At 46.2% G+C, this 26079-nt stretch overlaps 1 protein-coding gene across 1 annotated transcript in view; it reads right to left on the minus strand.

The window, feature by feature from the left end:
- Window positions 1–26079, minus strand: part of SKAP2 (src kinase associated phosphoprotein 2) — an 846051-nt gene that overhangs the window by 656092 nt on the left and 163880 nt on the right. The window contains exon 3 of the mRNA XM_069648220.1: window positions 3556–3581. Within this exon, the coding sequence (XP_069504321.1) occupies window positions 3556–3581 (26 nt within the window). The remainder of the gene's footprint in view (window positions 1–3555; window positions 3582–26079) is intronic.

Consider the following 26079-nt stretch of genomic DNA (forward strand, 5'->3'; position numbering starts at 1 on the left):
TATGCATTTGAGGGTTAATGTGCAAGCAGAACCTCAAAAAACGCCATGTTTGAGACTGAATAGCATTTCAAAACATAGCATTAATTTTAAAATGCACTGAACAACTTGACAAAAGTTATAATTTGACAGTTTTGCAATCCCCGGGTAATATTGTGGCTTTAAATAAAAATCTTTGCAATACTCTGTCAAGCTCGAAAACCTGTTTGCAAATCACCACTACAAAACAACGTATGACCGCCAGTCTCTTAATGAACCAAGGTAAAGTTGAATGGTAACGTAATGAATGGATTTTTTTTTGTGCCGAGTTTCAGTGCGAACAATAACCGATACGTAAGATTCATCAAACCAGATTTGGGCGTGGCTGGGGGTTGTGGACGACGTAGATCCCTTTCATTGAAGTCAATGTATTTGTTATGAAGGCACCAACATGGGAATCCAAATGTGTACCTACCTGGGAGGAAAATTAAAACTACCTTCAGATTATTTGTCTTGTAGCATACGAGGAATCATTCAATAACAGGAGTTAGAGGTCTTTAAACTGCCTCCAATAGTGACCATTTACCCAGTATATGCTGCATACAAAATGATATCCTTACTTAAATAATAGCTGCTCTTACCCAACTTCATGGTGGGCATGTCCACACAACTGCAATAGCCGAGTGCAGAGGCACATCTCTGCAATACATTGTCAGCCCACTGAACTGTACATGTGTCAGGTTTATGAGTGAACGCTAGCTACGTAGTACACTCGGTTTCATGATCCCTTTCTTCCCATCATCCCTTCATTTTCCTCTCCGTCTGTTCTTAAGAGAATTCTGTTCTTAAGAGAATTCCGTCTGTGAATTGAGCTCCGTAAATCCCCAATGGTGGATCCACAGTGAAAGAAACCGAAACCGTACAATACAAATAAACGAACCGTGTTCTTTGGCCAAGTGAATAGTAAACACAAGAATGTGTGTAAATAAAAAAACACTACACAATGAAATTCAGCGAGGATTGTTTGCTGTAGCTCGTGCTGGGCATGCTTAAACGCCTACTCGTATTGAGGTGTGGGCTCTAAAATGAAGAGGTGATATTAATTTGTTAAGATAATGTTCTGCACTAGATGTTGCCTTTTTCCTTTCTTTGACCAAGGTCACGCTATGAACTTGAAGGGTTACCTAAAGATACGTGTTAAAAATATATCTAGATACCATTCGGGACACCCTACATTATAACTGGATATAAGCCATTTAAAGATAACATTTCTATATCGTATTGTATGCGTTGTGCACTTGGGGCACGCGCCTAACAAAGCCAACCGGGTCGAAGCACAGTTCCGATGTCCATTTGCTAAGGCACGGGGGACGGGGGAGTGGATGTTCCAAGTGCCCATGATTTAGAACGTTATGGCACTCATTTTTATTTTTTTCAAAAGGTTGCCCTTCCGTCAACCTAAAACAAATTACAAGAGAAATGCATTGAAGGTGTACGTGCATTTAAATGTCCGCCTGGACTTATTGCAGTGTTCAAATTCAGCAAGGAGGGCAATGCGTTTTCGGAACGCCTAGGAACATGGGTCTGAACATAAAACAAAATAATAAGCAAGTGCGCAAAATACACGATTGAGAAATTTGGGGAAAACGCCCCCCCTCACCCCCCCCAAGGACCAACTAATTATTCCAGCAACCTTCAAACCACATTTCGATCTAGGAAGAACCCTTAAAATTTAGCGCGTCTACCACGAAAACGTCGATCCAAATAACTGCATAAAAACTCAAAGAGCGCAATCTGGGGCTATGCATCAAGTGTTCAAATCTGCTTGCAGAAAAGTGACATTTTACAGCAGCAATGAAAGAAATCCCCCCAAAAAAGTCAGAGAAAGCAAAGGGGTTTTTGTGGGAGACGTGGCTCTAAAGCTGGCGCAGTTCTGCCTGACACGTTCAGCCGGTCAGGGCTCCCGTGCTTTATCTGCGGGGGCAGATATTACGGCTTTAGCGGTATCTCCTATCCATAACCAAGCAGCAATGGGCGGGACTTCCGTTTAAAAGAGCCTTCCACGTGAGCCCCGCTGACCTCGCGCCCTGATCCTCCTAGCAACGTCGACTATATGCAGGTCACGACCCCGGAATTAACATCACGGAAGTACATGCGGTTCTTGGTGTGTAAAGTAGTGCTACGTTTTAATACATTATGCATTTGTGTTCTATGGAAATGCGGTTCATGTTCAACTTTCATTGACCGCTTTTCAAAAGTGTCTGTTGCAAAGCCCGCTTCAAAAAAGTAAATCAGACTGTTAATCGCTTGTAACATGCCGTGATAGCAATGCGTTGCAGCAAATAAAAGAGCGAGTTTCCGAGTAAGTAACAATAGTAGCATAGCTGCATATTAACCAGAATCCCCTTGAAAATTAGGTGAGGTTCCAGCAGTGCTGAATATACGAACACATTTAATACATGGCAACTGTCTCTGTACTTTTTAAGCTAAACGTGCTACTATTTCTTACTTTAATTCCACTTACTACTATTAATGTAAGGGATATGCACACCTCCCCCCCACCCCCGACCCGTTCACCCTCTATCCAATTAACTGCCCAACTCGTATTTATTGTAGTAAACACCCAGCGCAGGGTGCAAAAATGTAAACGCGATCCTCGGCCCTTAACTGTATATCGCTCTAATATTCTCTCCTCTGTATATCTTCTGAATTCACGGCCCCTTCACCACTGAGCTACCTCTCAATTCCTCACTGTCCCTTTCGTTATGTGCTATCTGAAAACTATCATTCTGAGATGGAAAATTGCATACGCTGTCTAAGTTCTATAGACATGTGACGTCTAAAGAACTTCGAAAGCTGTCTCAGCATAATATTTTCATTTAGTGCAATAAAGGGAAAGGCAGAAATATGCATGCTATTTTTGTGTCCCATAAAAGTGCACTTTTAAGCTTGCTTTCCTCTAGTAAGAATCTTGGTATCGTTTCTTGACAATTTCGCTAAATTACATTTTGACGAGATACAGGTTTTTCAACCAATTTTGTACAATTTCTCCAGCTGTGCTGTTTGTTGTACCAACTGCTACTTCTCTGGGTGTACCCAGTAAAACAGAAATAATAATCTGAATCAGGGGTGTAGCTAGGTCTGGAAAAGACCCGGGGCTACACTGATGTCGGAACTGTTGGGACTGGGGGCTAGCTAGCCTTTTGGCTGTAGCTCCTGAGATTCTATTCGGGGCTACTACCAAAAGAGCAGGGGCTATAGCCCCCTTAGCCCCCCCCCCACCCCCCAGCAACGCCTCTGATCTGAATTAAACGTGCTTTTGTGCTTCCACTTGGAAGTAATGTCTCTCAAGCAGTCGATGCGTTGGGAACGTTTCATATTATTTCAGCAGGGGGAGCTAGCGCCCTCACTTCCACAGAACCTGCTATGTTAAACCGACGTGGACTTATTTGTATGTGTTTTTTTCCGTTTATTTTTAAATAAACACGTTAACAACATCGACACGACTATACGTATATATTTCAATGTAATACAATATTTTCCGCGATCGGGTTACAAAATATATGTGGAAATAGTTACCTTTATCCTGGAATTCTTGGGGATAGCTGAAAGAGCAAAAAAGAAACAAGTCAGTATGTGTAGTTGTGGGCTTTTGCAACAAAGAACGTTAACAACAGAGGATGTGTTGCAAGAGAACCATTTCATGATAGTTTAAAGCATTCAACGTTTATTTTTGAAGCTCTCTCAAACATGTTGGGCAAATATACCCTACAGGTCATCAAAAAAATCAATGGGGCTACGTGTGCCCACCAAGCCACGTTTTCGCTTGTTGGAAATTATTAAAAACGGCGAAACACGCAGTGTGTTAAATGACAAAACTCGGGCATCCCTGTGCCATAAATATATGGGATTTATTATAACCTTGCTAGATACACATTGCCATTACCTCCACGTCCCTGTGATAAATTGGATTCTTCCCTGCAGAAGTACAAGGATGAGTAGAGGCTGAGATGCCCACTCAGCCCTCACACTGCTACAAACCACGAGCCAACCCAATCATAAAGTTAAAACAGTCACAGTAAAAAGGTATGCCTATTTCTCCTTCTTTGGTAACAGGCTGAGGGAAGGCCATGCTCTTAAAAGTAGTGTGAATGTGATTCAGTAGCGACCCAAACAACAAAGCATAACAGTCCAAAATAAAGGGAATGCCCAATCAAGGGTCCACAAACATAGATATACTTTAATAAACACACCATCTGGAAAAATAACTAAATAGAAAAACACTACACCCGAGGAAAGAAAAGAGAATAAGCAAAGATAGCACAATGCAACACTTTGGTAAATGAATCCGGTATGTAAAGCAAGTAACCACAACCGGGTGTAAAACAAGTAACCATAGTGTTCTTTAAAAGGATATGTCTTTAAATGAAAAGGGTGCAAAAGTGACCTAACCAGTCTCTAACCGGTCAGTTATTGGTCGATAGTACCTTGCTTCAGGTCTTTGGGGGTTTGACTGCATTGAAAACAGCTTTGAACAGTGATGTGAGCAGATCAAGCTTACTTCAGGTACATTGGATCGTGTGTGCCCAAGCGGCAAGCAGGTATGGAAGTGGTGGTAGCTCTGTGATGTTTGAAGCAGGTTGGGTCAATCACCAGGATCTCTTCAAAATTGGACTGGGTTGGGCACGGTTGTAACCGCCAAGAAGGGTCGATGAGTGACACTCCAGTTGTTCGAGTCAGCGGGCAGCAGTTGTCGAAATGGTGACCCTTTTGCTCCGATGTGCGCTTCAGTGACACTGAAGTACGAAGTCAAGTCGTGGCGTAACCCATGGTTTGAGTCGGCTAGTGACTCTCCAGTGGTTCGAGTTGGATCCCTGTGTCGATCAGTGATTTGAGCCTAGCACTTGACAGGCTCAGCGAGGGCACAGTGCAGCGTTGAGCGAGCTCAAGATGCAGGCACTTGTTCAAAGGTTTCAGAGGAGCGCCGAAAAGCAGCACCAACAGGATCCCTCGGCATAGGACATGGCTCAGCATCAGTTCAGCCAGCGTTGAGGTGGTCGAATAGGGAGCCTTAGCTGACCTTGACTTCCAGATGCTCTGAGGCCAACTTCATGGGTTTAGGGAGGCATTTTGGCTGTTGTTCTTGTTCTCCTAAACACAAGTGAAGCTGGTCCACAACTCTAGGTGTCCTATAAGACATGGTGGTCCTGGATACCGTTGTGCCTGGCAGAGAGGCAAGTCTGGACCCAGCAGCAAACCAACCCCAATAATCCTTGGGGATGGTTGGGGGACAGAGCGTGCCTCTGCCTTGGAGACTCAGTCTGCACCTCACATGTCGAAGAACCTTTGGAGAGATCAACTCTCCCAACAGAGGCCCAATGAAATCTTCTTGAAGTGTTAGAGTCCAAAGGATGATTTAAAGGAGTGGGATGAGAAAGTCCACAGGTGATTGGACTACAGCTAGACCACTTAAGCGATCCAATCCCTGTTCTTGAAAGACATGATCTTTGCCCTTCTGACATGACACCCTAAGTGTTTTGTGCTAGAGGATGTGGCGAGACAGCAGGAGAGGGAGAGTTGGAGAGAAACAAGATGGCGGAAATCCCCCTCAACTGTACAGAGCTCTCCCTGTCTACACTAACCGCACCTCTACCCTTCTCAAAAAGATCAAAGACCTTTAGGTATGCAGCACCCTGGTGTAAGGCCATGCCTTTGTGAATGGATGTGTCCTTTCATTCCTGTTCCCAGACCAGCTTCCTGTGGAGTGGCTGTCCTTGGGAAATGGTGTTAAGGAACAAGGAGAGGCAATCCCCCCACACCCCCAGGCTACATTCCTGCCATTAGGGCAAGGTGCACCCTGTCTGGGGGAATACACATAACCCACAGCTGAACTGGGCCTACAGGGCCGACGCATGTGTAATATCAATTTGATGTGGCTGCAATGGTTATGAGCCATGCCATGCCCCATGCCCTAACTCAGGCCTGGTTTATGCTTAAAGTTTACCCTGCAACCAGCCTATGGTACTTATAATCGTCATAGTTTGGAACAGGGGTGTATGTCTTAAATGTGGCCCCTGTACTGCAGAGACCTTGCTGTCACTACAGCTGTCAAATGGGTTCCTGTGACCTGTGAACATGCTCTGTGCCACTAGTAGAGCAGGCACTGCAGATTGGGATACTGATTCAGCAGGACACCGGTACACACTATGCTTTGGTGTGGAGCTTAGGAAAGGGGAATCTGATCAGAAGATTTACCTTTCAGAGGTGGAATTGCCTGCATCATTTTACTAAATTAATACAAAAAATAAAAATCCAGGACTTCTACACCCTTGCCAAATGGCACTCCGTCACAGCCCTTCTTCCTCGTCCCAGTATTTACTTTTGAGACCCCGCCTCCTTGACAGGATTTCTCATCTAATTCTACTACTGCACCCCCTTTAGGAGGTATTATACATCTTTAACCCATTACACATGAGTTCAAATGTTCCTGTACCCTGTACAGGGACTCTGATCCTCTTGCTGCTGGGCTTTGAGGGGCAATGATTTTGGGCACTGTGTGTATGCTCGTCTGCACGTGGGTGAGGGGAGCGGAAAGCATCCTGCTTGTCTCTTCGGCCCCCTCTTTGGCGATGGGCCCCAGGTGAGACTTGATGTGTGCTCCGGCAGCTGTTGCAGCTTCTGGGAGCATACATGTTGCCTTACTATGGCCCGGGGTGGGAAGCTGTCCTGCGTCAGGCACAGATGAGGGTCACTGGCCTGGCCAGGGTTTTCCGTTGGTATTTTATGGGACTAAACAGTTGGGGCTGGGCCACTGGCTGTGTTATGGATGTTCCATGCAGCCGATAGGCAGGAGCTATACGGCAGAAAAGGGGGCAAGACTTGCCTGGTAAATGAGAGGTGGGGCAGGTGGGCCAGCGATTCTTGGTCCTGCTCGGCCATGTGAACCGCATATCTTGGGATAGTAGCTCAGCCAGTGGGGCTGTGTGTCAGAGATACGTCTAGATGCCCCGTGCTCTGGAGGAAACTGGTGGGCGTGAAGGGTAGTACTACCCGGGTCTGCAGTGGTTGGCAAAATGTTTACATTTCTCATGCATTGTCATCAAAGGGAACTGGCGGGGGGCCGGCAGTTCTGTAAAAAGAAAGACTGAAAAACAAAGTATATATACCTTAACAGGGATGCAGGCACTGGGCTATCCCTACTCCAGCCCTGATCCATGATAATTAGAGAGGGCTTTGTCCCTCTCTGAGTGTAGCACACCTGATTAGCAGGTGTGTGGGAGGTTGGTTGGTGTGCACGCAGACATTGCCCTTAATTTCTACTTGGTTCAGATGTACGGGCAGGGCAGGGTGTTAAGGAGCTCCTGTGGGCCTGGCAGTTTGTAGATGGACTGACAGGTGTTGGTGTGTCCTGCTGCTGCTTTGTGTGTTGGTACTGCTTTTGTCCTTGGTGTCATGGTTGGAAGAAAGTATACTTGTAAGCACGTGGAGGTTGATTCTGACGCGGAGTCAGATTCCTCTATGCCCTCCTTGGAAAGAAGGGACATACCTCAGATCAGAGGGTGTGAACTATTGTCCTCAAGACTTTTCAGGAAATGCACAGTCATCAACAGAAGTCGAAGATGGTGGCTGTCTTCCTCCTCCTCCTCCTCACAGTCATCATCCACTTCCAAGTTCTTGGTTTTCCAGTGAGATCAAGTACTCAGATGAGGATGGTGATTACCAGAGACACATGTCTGTCAGGTATACTCTGTGGAAAGTGCTGGGAAAACTGAGTTCCCTCTCGGGACGTTTTTGGAAAAGGGGGTGACCGTAAAGTACGTCAATAAAAAAAGTTGCCAAGGTGGGGTTGCAGCTGATTTCAGACATCAAGGACAAGATGTTGTCAGATTGGCTGGACCCGGAATGGATGTCCAATGCTGGTTATTTTAAAGGTGTATCCTTTGAAGGGGGAGGAAGGTTCTTTGCCAGAGGTAGAGATCAAACCTATTTTGGCCAGCTTGGTCGGTCATTCCTCTACGGCAATGGAAGAGGCAGCTGTGTAGGATCCCATGGATAAAAAGGCTGATGCTACTTTCAAGAAGTCCTTTGCAGGGGCACATCTTGCTTTATGAATGAATATTTCTGTTTCATAAGCTTCCTAGACTGTATTGGGGTGATTCCAGAGGCTGGATTCTGCAATTATGGTGTGTGCTGATTGTGCACCTAGTTGCCCACCCACATCCGGCTCCAGGTTCAGTGCTTGTTGGACCTCACCTCTGATGGTGTGTGGGCAGCTGCTATGTCCAAGTTGATGTATTCTCATCCGTCGCGATTCAGCAAGTCTGGCAAGCAGCGTTCTTCTTTACAGTTTTGGTAGAGTAGCTGTTCTGTTCTCAGCATGAAGGGCAGAAGTCCAGATAGTCAGCAATGACCGGTTGGGGGTCGGCTGCAAAATTTTGGCAACTTGTGGAAGAGGTAGTCGTCTGATGTCTGTGCCTATTGAGAGGTGAGGCTGGGGTACAATGTAGACCTTCTATCACATAACCTGCAGCCTGGGGCTGTGCTGACTTTGTGGCCATGGCATCCACAAAATAGGCTGGATTTGCAGAAGCGGATCCAGACGTTGTTGGGCAAGGTCATATGGAGGGTACCCAGGCCTTGCGGGGGGCAAGGAGTCTATGCTTGCATCCTTCTGATTCCATAAAACCCAGAGAGGTTCCGCTGTGTTATGGATTTGAGGTGGCTCAAAAGGCTTGTGGCCAAGGTCCTTCTCAAGATGGAGACTCTGCAAATCATCATCTCTATGGTGAGGAGGGGGGACTTCTTGGCATCCATTGATCTGCAATGTGGAGTGTAATCAAAGGCCCCAAGCCCACGGAACTGAAGGGCCCACAGGAAAAATGACCTGCCAGCCATAATAAAATAACAGAACCGTCACACTTAAAATTGACCTATTGAGGCAAACTAGGGTTTCTGCAAGGAACACAAGGAAGTGCCATATGAAAAAAGCCTACTTGTCATTACAAATGGAACAGCAGCATTTTTATCCACAGTGGCAGAATAAATGCAAAGGCCCCTTTCATGTGGAAAGCAGGATTTTCAAACACTGATGCCAAAATTACGTTAACGGGTGTTTGTAATTCAAGGCAAAACATGACAAATGTACCCCTGCTATCATAAATTGACAAAAAGTAATGTATATTATGCTTCACATTCAAAATACCGCCAAACATTTGAAAAGAAAAGCCCACTTTGTTTCCAGGGGTCACATGAAAAGTTCCTGTAGGCCCGAGGCAGACCCTTTTGCTTGTTGTTAAGCAAAGTTGACAAAGGACTCCACACTGAAAGACTGTCTGGCATCCCAGCTGTTTACAACTGCAATAACGTTTGGCTGCTAAGAGGTATCTCTGAAAGTTAATTTCTGTGCAGAGCAAATGGCTCTAGCTGGTGCATGACTGGAATGTGGGGAGAAAGATCTCTGTGTTGCCAAGGCCTTCCAAGGACAAGTTCAAACAGCAAACATACTAATAAAAAAACTCTGGTCACAGGCTGGCCCAGAGAGGCACATTGTGCTGGGGAGAGGAGGGCTCCAATTTATATATCCTAAAGATTTCCTATTAATCTAAAATGACTTTTATAATCTGTACATTTTTCTCATTGTTCTTCCTTGATTGATTTGTCATTTATTAGGTCATTTTAATGCAATTTTGTTGAAATAAAATTCATCCACCTGTGACTTATGGAATTGTAATGGTGAGTTGAAAGGTGTTTCTGGCTGCTATGAACGTGTCCCGGATTCAAGGGTTGGCGAACTGGTGGGGGGTAAAAATAGGTATTTGTAAAGTAAATGACATGTTCATAATAATTATTGTGAGTAAATGGGATGCAGGGCTGTTGTTTGGGGAGCGCTGCGGCCGGAGTTACAACACACGAGCTAATAAACCTTGGAGGTGTGGTGTATTGGGACGCCAGACCACTTTGAACCACAATTCCCATGATGCTTGGGGCTGCGATCATGAACGGAATGCACGCAAGGCTGTGGGGGCTCCATAAACTCCAACTCGGGCCATGCTGCTTGCAGGTGATTTCTGTTTGTTGCAGGCACAGGCCGGAGGAGACTGGAGCAGAGTCCGAGTAGAGGTAATTGGCCCGGGCGTGGCGGTGTCTAGGCGGGAGCTTGACAAGTGAACTCTGTCTCACTGTCATTCGTCCACTCCGCCCGACAGCGTTCTGAAGCAAGAGCGAGTTTGGCAGCACCCGTACGCCCAATTCCTGCTGAACTTCGCCTGGCGGTGTGCTTACCTGGTCCCCCCAGGCATCAGATAAGTGAACACTACCTATTTTGGGGGCATTTGGAGGGCACAGGCTAACGCGCATCTACAGTGCATACTTTTCAAGTAAATGAACACTAAGAATGCTCAGAAGCGCACATTCTTGTGGCTGCCCCTAATGCTTGATTCGTGTTTGTTGATTTCCGTGTGCTGAACTCCATTGTTAGGAGGAAATGCTCCAGCATGGCGAGTGGCATTGTCTTAGTCCTGTGGTCCTATGTGTGTGCAAGGACCTCCCTCCCCAATATACCCTTGAGCTCAACTGCCATGTGGCATTGAATGTGGTTGTTTAATGTGCTAATGTTTGTTGCTGCTTCTTGCTTCAGTGGCTGGAGTTTTCAGAAGGGGGTTCACATTCTGAAATAAGAAGGGGTGTACAAGTCGTAGGTGCTCCAAAAGACAAGATTGGTGCATATGTTAGGAAGCAGTGTGCTTAGTAGACTCAGAGTATTGAGACAGAAAGAGTGGGGCTATGGTACAACGCAATCACAACAGGTTTAGTCCTGCACGGTATATGTATTGTATGTCTCTACCCTCAAAACCCCACAACCTATCCCCAACAGCAAGTTCCCTAACACTCTATCCGGCTTCCCCAATTACCCCTTCCCTATCCCCAACTTCTCCCTAACCTCTTCCCCCCCTCCCCATTGGCTGCCTCGAGGTTACCTGTTATCCAGAATCAGGAACCAATGCCAACCGAGGTGGGAGGGTCGACTACCATTCGGGTTCTGTGGTCAGGAAGGAGTTTTGAGATACTCCTAAGGCGTGAAAATTATGCTTTATGCGTAAACGGCAGAAAGTTGCCACATGGCCGTGCAACATGATGTGGAAATGGCTGTCGTTTTATTAAATTCCCCATTTAATATTTTGTATTTATTTAGCACTTCTAAAGCACCCCTAACCCGTAGGTATCTAGTTGCTGGACAGATATTTACAGAAATTGTTACAGAAGCATAGAATAGAATGAGCATATAATATAAAATAAAGTGTGATTTACAATGTACAATATTTAAAGTTCTAGAATATATTTACAATTAGCCAAGGTGTTTTCTAGGTAATAGCATTTGAACGTAAGGAGCCAGTGTTTGACTATTCTGCGGAAAGACATGTGTGATGGGTCTGATCGGATGGCAAAGGGGAGAGTGTTTGATTCTTTGGTGGCTATTACTGGAAAGCTGCGTCCACCGGACTTGGATCTTTTGAATTTGGGGACTGTGAGGAGAAAGGCTGCGGAAGCGTGTTTATGTTTCATGGTTTGTGGGGGGGTTAAGGGCAGGGTCGGACTGGGACAAGAAATAGGCTCAGTCACCGAAATAACAGTGGCCCACCCCTCGCCTCAAAAAGTGGCCTGCCCCTCACCTCACAACCCTTGACCTCTGATGACATCACCAGAAGTGATGTCATTTGACCCCTACACCAAAGTGACATCTTGGGAAGCAATGAAACGCACTTGCACTTAAGCTCTTTTTTTATAGAACAAATATGCATACAATATCACCCAATCTGTGTTGGTACTCATTTATCGACCTAAGAAGGATGAAAGGCTTTTTGAAAAAGAAAAGAAAATTGGAAAAAAAAATATTTTTTTTCACATTTTATTTTTCTTCAAACCGGCCCAGGGGTGGCCAAAAACTGCCCCCCACTCCCCAGGGATGATTTCGGGCCGCCCACGGGCCAAAAGGCAGAGGGGCCAATCCGACCCTGGTTAAGAGGTTAGTCAAGTATTTGGGGGCCGTGTTAATAAGGCATTTGTGTGTAGTTGTCAGCACCGGCTTCTACTACAATTTCATTTCCCCTCTTTATCTCTTCAACCTCCTCACCTGTGGAGTCGAAGTCCTCCTCTACTGGGCTGAGCGCTCGGTGAGCCATGTAGTCCTTTTCTTTTTTTCGAGGCTGAGCGTGTCTCCCACAAGAGGAAGCCACAGTGAGAGCGTGTAAATACGCCCTGACCATGTCCCCCTCCCAGGAGGGACAAAAAGGGGAAAAAAAGCCAGAATAGGCAAAAAAAAACTAGGACCGGCAGGTATCCTGATGGCAGCTGGGCTCGTGGAAAGCAGACGAGAGATGGGAGAAGGCAGCAACAGGAGGCACCGCGATACGTAAACTCCAGCAACACCGGAAAAGATAGTAAACAAACAATAAGCAGAAAGCAGGGAAAACGAGGGAGTGAAAGGAGGAAGGAGGAAGAGTACTGAAGGCGGGGACCGGAGATGGACCGGGAAAAGAAAGGAAATACAAAGGGAAAGGCTCGAGGAGCAAGAGGTAAACAGCGTGTAGCAAGACCACGGCAGCGAGGAAAAGCAGCTGACCGTGGAAGGTTGCAACGCGCTGAACCAAGGGAGAGGAGTGGTTAAATAACGTTACGGTCAACCAAGCGGAGAAAGACTAGACCGCTTAGTGAACGCAGCGTCAAGCGTGACGAGAATCAGGAAGCCCGTAAGCAGCAACGAGGCCAAAGGCGCCAGCTGGGAATGTGGCGCATGACAGTTTGCCCCCCGCCAAGGCACAGACCCCCCGGTTTACCGGGATGTAATCAGTGAAACTTCCGGAGAAGGACAGGGGTGTGGATGTATGCTTTGGGTTCCCAGGAGTCCTCCGCATGGGAAAAACCTTTCCAATGCACCAGGTATTCCAGGCGCCCTTTGCCGTACCTGGAGTCCAGCAACCTGGATACTTCATACTCTGGTGTATCAGGTAAGTGAGAGAGAGTCGGGAAAGGACGAGCCCTTTGTGACTGTTCGGCACTCTTCAAAAGTGATGCGTGAAACACTGGGTGAATCCACCTAAGGGAATGTGGCAGCTTTAGGCGGAAAGCCACTGGATTGATTTTAGCAGTAATGGGATAGGGACCAATAAACCTGGGGGACAGCTTAGATGACCGAGACCATCTGGGAAGGTATTTAGTGGATAACCATACCTTGGAGCCCACCTTCCAGTCAGGTGCTACCTGCCGGTGCCGGTTGGCTTGCTTCTTGTAGACCTGGAGGCTGTCTCTGAGGTTCAACTTAGCTTTGTCCTGTGTTTCCCTTATTCGGACTAGTACCTCCTCTACCTCCGGAAGTGCAGGTTTGTAGGGGAAAAGGGGAATAATGGCTCAGGGATGAAATCCATATGACCAATAGAAGGGAGACATTCTGCTTGCGGAATGACTGGCATTATTATAGGCGAACTCCGCCGTCGGCAACATATCCACCCAGTTGTCTTGTTCCAAGTTGGCGTAGCTGCGCAAGTATTGTTCCAAGGTGGCATTTAAACGCTCCGTCTGCCCGTTAGTGTGGGGATGATATCGCGATGACAATGTGCGCTGGATATTAAGAACGGCGCATAGGGACTTCCAGAATTTGGAGACATATTGGCTCCCTCGATCTGATACAATTTTGTCTGGGAGACCATGGAGTCAAAACACATCTTTAATGAAAACCAATGCCATACCATCGGCAGTTGGTATACCAGGGAGTGGAGAGAAATGAGCCATCTTGGTGAGGGAATCAATAGTCACCATTATGCATGAACATCCCTGTGACAAAGGTAGGTCCACAATGAAATCAGTGGATATATGACTCCATGGACGTTCCGGGATGGAATCCTGTTGCAGTAGACCTATGGGTCTCCTTGTGTTGTTTTTACTCTGACAGCAGACTCTGCAGGTCCTTACATAACATTTAACGTCTTCAGACAAACCTGGCCAATAAAAGGCTCTTCTGATCAGGTCCAAGGTACTCGCCTGCCCCCTATGGCCTGCAGTCTTGTGATTGTGGCACCAGGACAATATGTTTTCCTGGAGAGGTTTGGATGGTACGCAGATCCTCTGATTTTTCAAGAATAAACCATCCTTTTTAATCATGCCTCGGGGTTCTGGATGTGAGGAGACGGCTTCTTTTATCTGTTGAAACAATGAGGAGATAGTGGCAACAATGCGGTTCCTGGGAAACAATTTCTCAGGGTAGGTTGAGGCAACATGAGAGGAAAAAGACTTCCTAGACAGGGCATCAGCCAAAGTGTTTTGGCTTCCAGGAATATAAGTGATGCTAAAGTCATACTGTGAGAAAAAATGCGCCCATCGGGCTTGTCTGGAATTGATGCACTCCATTGACTGTAGAACCTGTAAATTCTTACGGTCGGTCCGGATTATGAATGGGTGACTGCACCCCTGTAGTAGGTGTTTACGGAATAATTCTGTTGACTCGTAGTGAGAGTTTTTGACAGATGAGCTATTGGGTGTTCCGCGTTGTCATGCTCTTGTAGTAGAACAGCTCCTATAGCTGCGGCAGAGGCATCTGTCTCAACGATAAAAGGCTTGTTTTGGTCTGGCTGGCGTAGGATGGGAGCGCTGCAGAAGCTTTTCTTCAAAAGTTGAAAGCTCTCTTCAGCCCGAGGGCTCCAGATGAAAGGCACAGATGTCTTCTTTAGTAAGTTGGTAATCTGTAGAACAGTGTTGGAAAACCCTGGCACAAAACGCCTATAAAAATTAGCCAGGCCCAGGAATCTCTGAACCTCTTTGACTGAGGAAGGAGCCTGCCAATGGAGAATAGCCTCTACCTTTTTTTTATCCATTTGTACTCCTTGTGGTGAGAGGATAAACCCCAAGTAAGGTACCGAAGATGCCCCGAATACGCACTTTTCACATTTGGCCAATAGATGATGTTTTTTAAGGCGCTCCAAGACCTCTGAGAGATGCAACCGATGTTCCGACATAGTCTGTGAAAAAACAAGTATGTCGTCTAGGTAAACTACCACTGAAATAAACAATAAATCTGAAAAAATCCGGTCTATGAACCTTTGAAAAATAGCAGGAGCATTGACTAATCCGAAGGGCATCATGTAGTATTCGTACAGGCCAAATGGCGTCCTGAAGGCCGTCTTCCATTAATCTCCGGGACTTACTCTAAGTAAGTGATATGCATTGCGCAGATCCAGTTTGGAGAAAACTGTCGCTCCCTATACCGATTCCAAGATGTCAGGAATGAGGGGCATGGGGTACCTGTCCTTGCGAGTTACCTTATTGAGTCCCCTGTAGTCGATGCATGGCCTGAGGTCTTTAGAATCCCTCTTTGGGATAAAGAACAACGGAGAACCCACCGGGGACTTAGAGGGTCTGATGAGACCGTTGCATAAATTGTCATCCAAATACTTTCGTAGGGCGTCCTTTTCAGTCTTGGATAATGCGAACATTCTGCCGAATGGCACCAGGGCATTAGGTATCAGCCCGATGGAGCAGTCCTCCGGTCTGTGGGGTGGTAATGCCATGGAGGCAGATTCCGCAAACAGCATAGGGTATTCTTCCAATACCTTGTCAATGGAATGCACCCCAACAGTCGCGTGGAGAACAGTGGGAGAGATCTTTACCTCCTGGTAGTGTGCTTCTTGGAAACAGTGTGTTTGGCAATAGCTGGAATTAAAATGCAAACAATTTGACTTCCAATCGACATGGGGATTATGTTGTTGCAGCCAGGTGATCCCCAATATTAGGGGAAAATGGGCTGCTCGAATGATGTCAAAAGTAATGACTTCCGAATGCTGGAAAATAGTGAGAGGAAGGGGTTCGGTCGTCTGAACGATGAGTCCTGAACTCAAAGGTGTACCATCAACTCCTTCTACCTTCTGGCCGTGTCTGCGATCTATCCGTGAAGCACCGACTTTGTCTACCCAAAGGGTGTCAGCGAAGTTCCCTGTGCCACCGAAATCCAAGAGAGCCAGCGTCTCTACTGGGCTGCAATGGACAGTAACCTTAACAGTTATAACCATCAGGCGGGAATCCTCAGAAGGGTCCGAGGAATCAATTGACATAGTCACGTAGGGACTGGAAGACTGCCCTCGATAACCCGTCCCAACTAGGCTCGAGGGTTTGTGTTTTCCGCCGGTTTCTTGGTTAGTTCAGTACAATTGTGCACCATGTGGCGATCAGAGGCACAATAGGCGCATAGGCCCTGTTCCCTTCTCCTCTTTCTTTCTTCAGACGTTAGAGAACGGCGAGTAGTGCCGATTTGCATGGGCTCGTCGTGAGGTTTGAGCGCTGTTGAAGGAGGTGAGGAGGTCCTTAGAAAGGAAGTGCGTGTCTTTCTTCTCTCTTGACGTCTTTCTTGCATCCTGAACTCCATCTGAATGGCAGCAGTCATCGGATCCTGCAGAGAAGTGGGACGAGGGAAGTGAGCCATTTCGTCTTTTAGTTCTTCCCTAAGGCCTCGGCGGAACAGAATAAATTGGGATTGCTCAGACCAACCCGTCTCCAGGGCCAATCTCTTAAACAAGGAGATGTAAGACAGCACATCAACTTGTCCTTGGCGGATGTCCATCAAGTCTTCGCCAGCTGCCATTGAAATTTCGGGTTTTTCAAAGGTTCGTTTGACAAAGTCAACAAAGGCATCGAAATTCTGAAGGACAGGGTCATTTCCGGTGACTAGGGGAGTGGCCCAAGCAAGAGCGTTCCCTGTCATATTGGACACCAAGAATCCAACTTTAGCATGATCAGAGGCATAGGTGCGGGTTCTGAAGGAAAAATACACCCTGCAAGCGTCAAGGAATTCTTTTAGGGTTTTGGGGGAACCATCGTACTTCCCCGAGGACAATGACATGGGAGGCAGGTCTGTGTTGGGGGGCTCTCTCACTGCCACCATTTGTTTTAACAGGTTGTTTTCGGTTTTCATATTTTGCATTTCGAGGGAGAGGCTTTGCACTGCAGCTATTAATTCCTGCACTTGCTCAGGAGTTGCCATAGTTGTAGTTTGGGAGCGTTGCAAACTGTCAGCACCGGCTTCTACTACAATTTCAGTTCCCCTCTTTATCTCTTCAACCTCCTCACCTGTGGAGTCGAAGTCCTCCTCTACTGGGCTGAGCGCTCGGTGAGCCGTGTAGTCCTTTTCTTTTTTTCGAGGCTGAGCGTGTCTCCCACAAGAGGAAGCCACAGTGAGAGCGTGTAAACACGCCCTGACCGTGTCTCCCTCCCAGGAGGGACAAAAAGGGGAAAAAAAGCCAGAATAGGCAAAAAACCCCTAGGACCAGCAGGTATCCTGATGGCAGCTGGGTTCGTGAAAGCAGACGAGAGATGGGAGAAGGCAGCAACAGGAGGCACCGGGATACGTAAACTCCAGCAACACCGGAAAAGATAGTAAACAAACAATAAGCAGAAAGCCGGGAAAACGAGGGAGTGAAAGGAGGAAGGAGGAAGAGTACTGAAGGCGGGGACCGGGAAAAGAAAGGAAATACAAAGGGAAAGGCTCGAGGAGCAAGAGGTAAACCGCGTGTAGCAAGACCGCGGCAGCGAGGAAAAGCAGCTGACCGTGGAAGGTTGCAACGCGCTGAACCAAGGGAAAGGAGTGGTTAAATAATGTTACGGTCAACCAAGCGGAGAAAGACTAGACCGCTTAGTGAACGCAGCGTCAAGCGTGACGGGAATCAGGAAGCCCGTAAGCGGCAACGAGGCCAAAGGCGCCAGCTTGGAATGCAGCGCATGACAGTAGTTGCCAGAATTTTGAACCTAATTCTGTCTTGGATTGGTAGCCAATACACTTTGCGTCTTGATCTGAGATATGTTCTCTCCTAGGGATGTTTAGTTCAGTTTGAAAAGCGTTATTTTGAGTAACTTTGAGTTTTTTTTATACTGTTGTTCGAAGTGCCAGCCAGGAGTATGTTGCAATAATCCACTTTGGACAGGATAAGGGCTCTTGCTAAGGTTAGACAACTGTCAGGTGTGAGGTAAGGTCTGCAAGCATTAAGCATTAATGAGCTTGGCTGTATAGGACGCTAAAGAGATAGTAGCAGTGCTTAAAGTGGGCCGGGGCCTGCTGGGGCCGGGCCCCGGCAGTCTCCAAAAAGTGAGACTGAGCCAGGGCCCTGCCGGGGCCCCCCATTCCCACCAAGCCACGGCGGGTGCATCTCCCGCCACAGACGCGACGGGAGATGAGCCCGACGGCCGCCCATCAAGAGGTCAGGCATGGCAGAGTCGGGCAAGCCTGTGACTGACAGACTTGCCAGCCAGTCACAGCTTGAGCGACGCTGTGACTGGCTGACACTTCTGCCAGTCACAGCTGCCTGCTTCAGTGCTGCCGGAAGAGCACCTTGGAAACTAACTTCCTCTGGCAACCCCTCGCGAGGGTTACAAGAGAAAGTTAGAGTCCCGGGAAGGAAAATAAATGAAAGAAAATGAGTGCGAGCCTCGCACACATTTTCTTTCATTTATTTTCCTTGTTCCAAACATTCTGCTGTTTGTTCCCTCGCATGCGAGGAGGATCGCATAATTGCCAACCTTCTGTGACCAAAAAGATGTGTAGGATTTTTCAAGTTTCAAAAATAATAATTCCCATAACAATGACATCACAGGGAAATACAAAACATGCAAACAGCACAACATGGAAAGATGTTGAAATGTAAAAATTGAATAATTGTGAATGGTAACTTAACACCAAATTGTCAGCAGATGCTGTGTGAGGTGTTACACTCTGCCACTTGCTTTCACTGGTGGTTCACCTAAGAGTTGCCCCGGCAAGAGTGCTGGACAGAGTCAAGTAGCGGTCAGTTCAGTGGATTGGTCTGAGTCCAATTAAAGTAATCACCTACCAGTCCACTGTATAGACAGACTAATGTGTTGCATGCTTTGTCCTGAAGCCTGCCTTAGAGTCACAAAAATTACATGCCGCCACTGTAAAAAGCAGTAGGATCTGTCGCTGAAATCTGTAGGCAGTAGGACTGCTTAAAAGGCAGTAGCCTACTGCCTAAATATGTAGGGTTGGCAAGTATGGGATCGCATGCATTTTCTACCATTTATTTTCCCATTGCACCATTTGTTGCACCAAAGTCAGCAGTATCCCCATGGTGGCTCTGTGAACCAGCCTGGTGCGCCCTGATATTCAGTTGTCTTTGGTCCTCTGGACTATCTTGGTTGTGTGAAGCAACATGGGCATTATGTTGGGTAGTTTTCCTTTGCCTATCACAAATATGAAGCATTCTCCTGACCCTTGATGATCATTTTCTTTCATTTATGTTCCCCTGATTTTTATTCTTGGTGCTAATTACTGCATTTGGCATGCCATACCGGATTTGATACCGGATTTGTTTCACACAATGCTGGCCATTAACACCCTGATCTTTATTCCTGGTGCTAATTACTGTATGTCCATGAGCCGACATTCCACTTTCACAATATCCATTCCAATGTACAATCCATTCCAATGTACAAAACACCTTTCGTTTTTGAGTCATGGTTGGGACTTTGCTGTATTCTAATTTCATAAGAAAATGGGAGAGGGGCTTCAATCGGGTGTTGAAAAATCCTACCCTTGTTACTTGAGTGTGGGCCAATACACCAGATAAGGCCTTGGCCCTGGGCTATAACATCCCACTATGGCATTAGAATACTGCCTTTGTCACTGCCTAACTTTTCAATATTCCTGAAAATTCTAATTGTCACAAGTGGTTTGCAGTGTATTTAACTGTTGCAAATGAGCATTTTAAAATGTCACCTGGCAAATAAACTTGTTTTTTCTTTTTCTTTTGCAATGTTTTCTTTTGCAATGTGACTCACTAGCAATGTGCCCTTATTGCCAATTTTTGTTCTATAAAAAATGCATGGGCACAGCATAAGTGGCAGGCATGGGTAGCATAAAATCTGGTTCACAAATAAGATAAGCTATGTTCAGTGCAGTAAACCACATAAATAAATAATCACCTTGAGCTTTGATTTGTTATACTTTAAGCCATGTAGCAAGCAGTCTGCTACACAATATGTACTTAGTAATGTAGGCCCGACCAGTTTTACCATGTCGCATTTCGCCCACCAATTAGGCCATGCCCATCACGTCTTAGGCCACGCCCCCAGATGAGGGCCCCCCCTCAGTTTCTTACCCCACTTAAAGCACTGGATAGTAGTGTTAACTTGTCTTGCTAAGGTTAACGGGGAGTCCAGGTATACCATACCCCAAGATATTGACCTCTTTTGAGACAGTGATGGTGTTCCCATCCATTAGTAGCAGAAGTGGAATACATGTGGCGGTTACTAGTAAATTATTAAGTTTTGCTACAAAACTACGTTGTGCCAAAAAGAATGGCAAAGAAACAAAAGGAGATTTCAAAGGGAAGCTGCTATATGTCTGTTCCAGACTCTTAAAGCAATTTGTAGAGAGAGGCTGGATTTATGATCAGAGAGAAGGGTAACTGGCCAATCCTTGTTGCGAGAATTCTTGCAGGGAACTGCTCAATGTTGCAAACTTGATGGTGTCATCACTAGTATATAAAGTGCATGCACTATGAGGAAAGAAAAGCACTGCTGAAATTACCATCATGAGAGCTGCTAAAACTTACCATCTGACAGCACAAGCAAACACCAAAAGGAGACTTGGCTGAGATTGTGTCTGCATGGAGCTGTCTTTTGTTAGGAAGGCCTAAAAGCTGACTGGTTCCTGCTGGGGACCATCCTTGAGAGTGGAGTGACCAGGCCCCTTCCCTGTTCTTCCAGAGGGTTCTGACATGTAGCTGTCTTTCTGGAACTTTAAACAAAGGTTTTCTATTTAAGTAGAATTGTACCCTTTGCAACCAAAAGGTGGAGGAATCTGCTGGCCTTAAATCCATTCCCTTTATAGCGGGCTGCGGGGGAGAGGAGGGTTTGGGGGGAACTGTGTAGCTCCTTACCCTATTTAACTAAAAAAATATTGATTTTATAATTCCCTGTGGCGGAACACCACACAGTGATTTTGTTAAAATTTGAAATTAACAAAGCACACTTCCAGTGTGCTCTGAAAACTATAGACTATAATATAATTGCCGTAATTCTATTTTACCTGTTAACTCTGACTTCTTTTAGGAATAGAGGTGTCTTTGTCCCTAAACTAAAATAATCCCTAAACTGCCAGCTTCCCCAACCCAGGCCTTTGTGGAGGGGGGTCTGAAATCCAAAATTCTCACATCATCCCAATTTTTCTGTCTGACTTCCCCAACACAGACCAAAGTAGGGGGGTCCTGAAAAACCCACTGCTAAATCACCCTGTGTTTATTTACTGCTAGCCTTTAAAGCACGCAGGAAAACAGAAATATTACAGCATTGGAAATGTAAAGTGATTTTATCCAGGGACCAGTGTTGATGATCATTTATTTTGAAATTTGTATAAAGTAAACTATTGTGATTTGCGTTTTTCCAACTAAATTGTGTGATTTATTTATGTAGAGAGAAGTTTGTTGTGTTGTGCCACGGATAAAGTGGTGTGTGAGATTTTAGGGCGATTCCGTTACCTATCGTCCAAATAAATACATATATGAAAATTTCATGTACACGTTCCTGGTTCTTGGCTCATTGGTAGCTCGGGGGGAGGGATCCAAAGGGTGGGATATGCATCAGAAATATGGCAGAATAAATAACTGACATTAAACCGTTTATTATGTGACACCTAGATTGAGGAGAAAAGGAACTCCATGTGTTGAGGCTGGCCTCTGAATAAACAGTTGCAGCAAAATGCCAATTTCCATATTCCAATCCAGCATGCACATCACCAGTACTTTCTTCTGGAAGTGGGGAAGCATCATTTTCAGTTCAGGTCTCTCCCATTTGGCCCAAGTGTTTTTTACCAAGGTCCTGGCTCCAGTGGTGGCCTCACTACACCTAGGTGAGATACAGTTATTTCCATACCTATACGACTGGTTGAAGGCTACCTCAAGGTTGTAATTGCAGGAAGGGATTTAGACCAAGTGTTCCTGTCTATCTGCTCTGGGATTCCTGGTCAATAAAGCTAAGACCAATCGGGTGCCCTCTCATTGTTTATTGGGGCACAGTTCTGGACTGACCTATGTCGGGTGCTGATCCCGTTGGATTGTGCAACCTCTCTGTAGGAGTTGCTGCTGCAGTTGTGAAGGATGGAGGTAGTATCAGCCAGGAGGATGTTGCTCAGGGTTGTGGATCATATTGCATCCTTTGCGTTTGTGGTGCCATGAGCACTGTTGCACTTGAGGCCTCTGGTGGGGCATCTCCATCAGCATTGGTGCCCAGCCTCATAGGAGTTGGAAGTCCTGCTGATGATGTCTCAGACTTTGAAGGACAGATTTCTCTGGTGGACATATCGAGGAGAGGGATTTCTCTGGTGAAGTCGGTACCAATCACGCTTCACATAGATGCCAGTGGAGTGGGGTGGGGAGTGACTCTGGGGCATATCACCAACCAGGAGATCTATACACAGACCGTGAGGTCACACTCCAACTGGAAGGAATAGCCGGCAATTGCCAGAGCCCGGCTGGTCTTTCCCAACAGAGGCAATGAATACGGACAGACAATACATCAGCTCTCAGCCTCACTTAGAATTTCTGAGATTGGTGCATAGCAGGGGAATGGCCAATGCTACTGCAGACCAGCTCAGTCAGGTGTTCCCCTCCTCTCTGGAGATGTCACTGCACCCATATTTGTTCTGTAAGATTGGAGCATGTTTTGGGTTTCCCAGTCTGGATCTCTTTGCTTCTCCAGAGAATGAAAATCGGAAGTTATTTCGCTCCAGATTTCCAAGCAATGGGGCCTTCTGAATGGACACATTGTCCTTGGAGTGGCTATAGGTCCTGCTATATGCATTTCCTTCCATCCTGTTGATTGTGAGAGTGCTGGGCAGACTTCTGGACTGCAAGGTGGAACTGATCCTGGTGGTGGCCTATTGTGATTTTCTCTGTGGAAGAATCTGGCGGTGGCTTCAGTGTGGGTGCTTCCATGGTACCCTGCCCAATTGACGTCATTGAGGGGCAGGCACGGACTGTCTCTGGCGAGTATGTCAGTATGGAGATTAAGAGGAGGGGCTGGCAGAAGCTAGATTTTACTCTGCAGGTAACCTAATGTCTGCGTACCTGTAGACGACTTGCAACACTCAAATGCTGCAAAGGGCATTGGCACCTTTTTCCTCCTACTGTGTGAAGAGTGGGGATCAGGCCATGTCCTCTGCCATGGCGGATATCCTATCATTCTTGTCTGCTGGATTTGAGCAGGTGTTTCTGTGTCTGCCCTGAAGGCATAGTGGGCAGCAGTGAAGACGTTTCATGACCTTAGGTTTACATTTCGGAAGGTGGTGCTCTAGTGAAATGCATTTTTAAGAGCTTTCTCCTTGCCAGGCCTGTTGATTATTCAGGTACTCTCTCTTGGGATCTTCTTGCTGAGGTTTCATCAGCAATTCGTTTTGAGCAGGTAGATGACATTAATCTAAGACTATTGACACTCAATACTTTGTTCTACTGCCCTTTACTTCTGCCCGCTTATTTGCACTCTGCTTTGTAAGGAGCCGATTCTGAGAGTGCTACTAGAGGCACTGGTGCTGCTCTGTGATCCTAAGTTTCTGCTACAATTGGATTCAAGCTTCCACAGGTCTCAGGACATTGTGCTTGCGGTGTTCCACCCAAACCCATCTCTGCCAGAAGAAGAGAGATGGCATGCCTTGTATGTCCGCAGGGCAGAGCTAGCATATATTGCATGGACTGCTGGTGTTCGAAAAGTGGACAATTTGTGTGTTATTTATGGGGCCTCAGGGGTGGGAAGGAAAGCTTCTTTTGTTTCCATCAGTCATTGGATTTGAACACTTATTTGCATGGCCGATGAGGTGGCACATGTACCGCTGCCTCTATGGATCCAGGGTCAGTAGACCAGATGCATGGTGATTTCCTGGGTGGATCCGCAGGGAGTTGCCCTACAGGACATTTGTAGGGCAGCCACCTCTGCCTACCCTTATACATGTATTACACATTACCGGTTGAATGTGGTCAGTCAAGAGGCCTGTGCATTTGGTGCCAGTGTTCTTTGTCCTGGCAAACACTGAAGGAAGTGTGGCCAGCAGCCCTTCAAAAAAGTTGGTGATTGGGGTGTGGCAGCATACATTTGCAGTGTTCCATACAACCTATCATCTTCAGCTTTGGTATTCCTCAAAAGTAAGTACTGGGATGTGGAAGAGGGATGGGGAGGTAAAGCCTAGTGTGATGAATCAACTGGGGCTGATGATGCTTAGAGGTCAACACCGTCAAAGGAAGACCTCACTGACACTTTGCTTCATGACGTTACTAGAAGCAACCAGGGAACAAGCAAAGATACAGTGGCCTGTGACCCAGCACTAGCGGCTAGGGAAAAAGACATGTTTGACCAGAGTCCGGGTTGTCTTCAATCACAAGCAAAGAACGCAAATAAGCAGCCCGCTGACCAGACCGAAGTGAACTTAGAGCTTAAAAACATGATGGCTTTAGAGCTTACGTACCTTTCTGACCCGATGATTGAGTCAAATATTGTCAGATGTGATGAGGTAATGTCATCAGCAGAAGCCGCGAATATACAGGTCACTCAAGTTGAGCACAACATAAAACTGGCACTACTAAGCGCACGTTTCCTCAATAAACACGCCATAAATGTTCACGATTACATACAAGAGGAGAACATAGATGTAATGTGCGTCACTGAAACTGGGCTTAGAGACTGCAGTGGCCCCAACATAAGCCTGGCGGTCCTGGCTGGTTTCAGATTTTTCAGTAAAACCGTGAGCACGGAATGGGCGAACGAGTGGCACGCCTTGTCAGACCAGATCTGCACTTCAAGACCACCATCACCTGCCCGGGTGTGAAATTATTTCCTCCCTAATAATTGCTGCATTAACCGCATCCTGGTGTACCGACCTCCGACTGGGATGCCTGAGTTTAATGAAGACCTATTACACATCCTTGCATCCCTTAATACACCTAACAGCACCACCATTCTTCTGGGTGACTTTAATAGATGGCTAGGTAGACAGGGACACCATAGAATTAGCAAGACTTGGAAAATGTAAACTTTGACATTCCTAATACGGAGCCCACGTGTGTTACTGGAAACATCTTGGACTGGGTTGCTGTTAGGAATTCCTCTAGGAACATCAGTAACATGAACCCCTGTATTTGGTCGGTTCATTGCTTTGTGGAATTTCATTTCCCAAATACCCCCAGGAAAACTCAGTGTCCCCTAATCAGTCACATACCGAAACCTGAAGAGGATTTCTCCGAAGGATCTTGACCAGTGCTTTAGAATACTTCAGAGAGGGACCCCCAGAGACGTTAGTAAACACATACAATAGTCATCTTACCTTGGTCCTGGACAGATTGGCCCCTCAGAAAATCAAACAAGTTAAGGACAGAAATTGTAAACAGGACGTGACTAAATTGAAAAGGGCAAAAAGGCAGGTAGAATGTGCCTGTGTGAAAGACAAATCTAACGAAAACAAAATTGACTGGAAAGCTCTACAATTCTCGTACAAAAACAAGATTCTAGCAGCAAAACAAACCTTCTACAACGAGATTGAGAAGACGGGGAAAGATTTTAAAAAACGATTTGAAATGAATCGAAACTTCGAAAAACCGTTATTTCATACCGAAGCTCATGTCCCTACTAGGGAAGACTGTATCATAGTTCAGCAGGCATTTGCTAATGAAATCGCCTCTGCTAGAGCTAAAATCTCCCAGGCACTCTGCAAAGAACATGGCTGTAAAACTCAGTCTGGAATTGAAGAGGGCGAGTCACAGTCCTTTCACTTGAACTCAATTTCAAGCATTGAAATGGGCACTTTCCTTAGATCCATGCGCCCTACTCACTGTCAAGGAAAAGTTCTCCCCCTCTAAACTCATGCCAACTAACCCTAAAATTGTTGCACATTTCATGGCTCGCTTCGTGAACTCCTGCTTCCAGCATGGCACAGTTCCTGATAAGATCAAGCAGGAAGCGGTTACGCCTTTGTTAAAAAAACATAACTTGGATCCAAGTTCTGCTAACAATTTGCGCCCGGTAACAAACTCACTGTTCCTATTAAAAATCATTGACAAAGTGGCGTCTGTC

The sequence above is a fragment of the Ambystoma mexicanum genome, chromosome 2q, assembly GCF_040938575.1.
Source record: "Ambystoma mexicanum isolate Mex_15411 chromosome 2q, UKY_AmexF1_1, whole genome shotgun sequence".
Lineage (NCBI taxonomy): Eukaryota > Metazoa > Chordata > Amphibia > Caudata > Ambystomatidae > Ambystoma > Ambystoma mexicanum.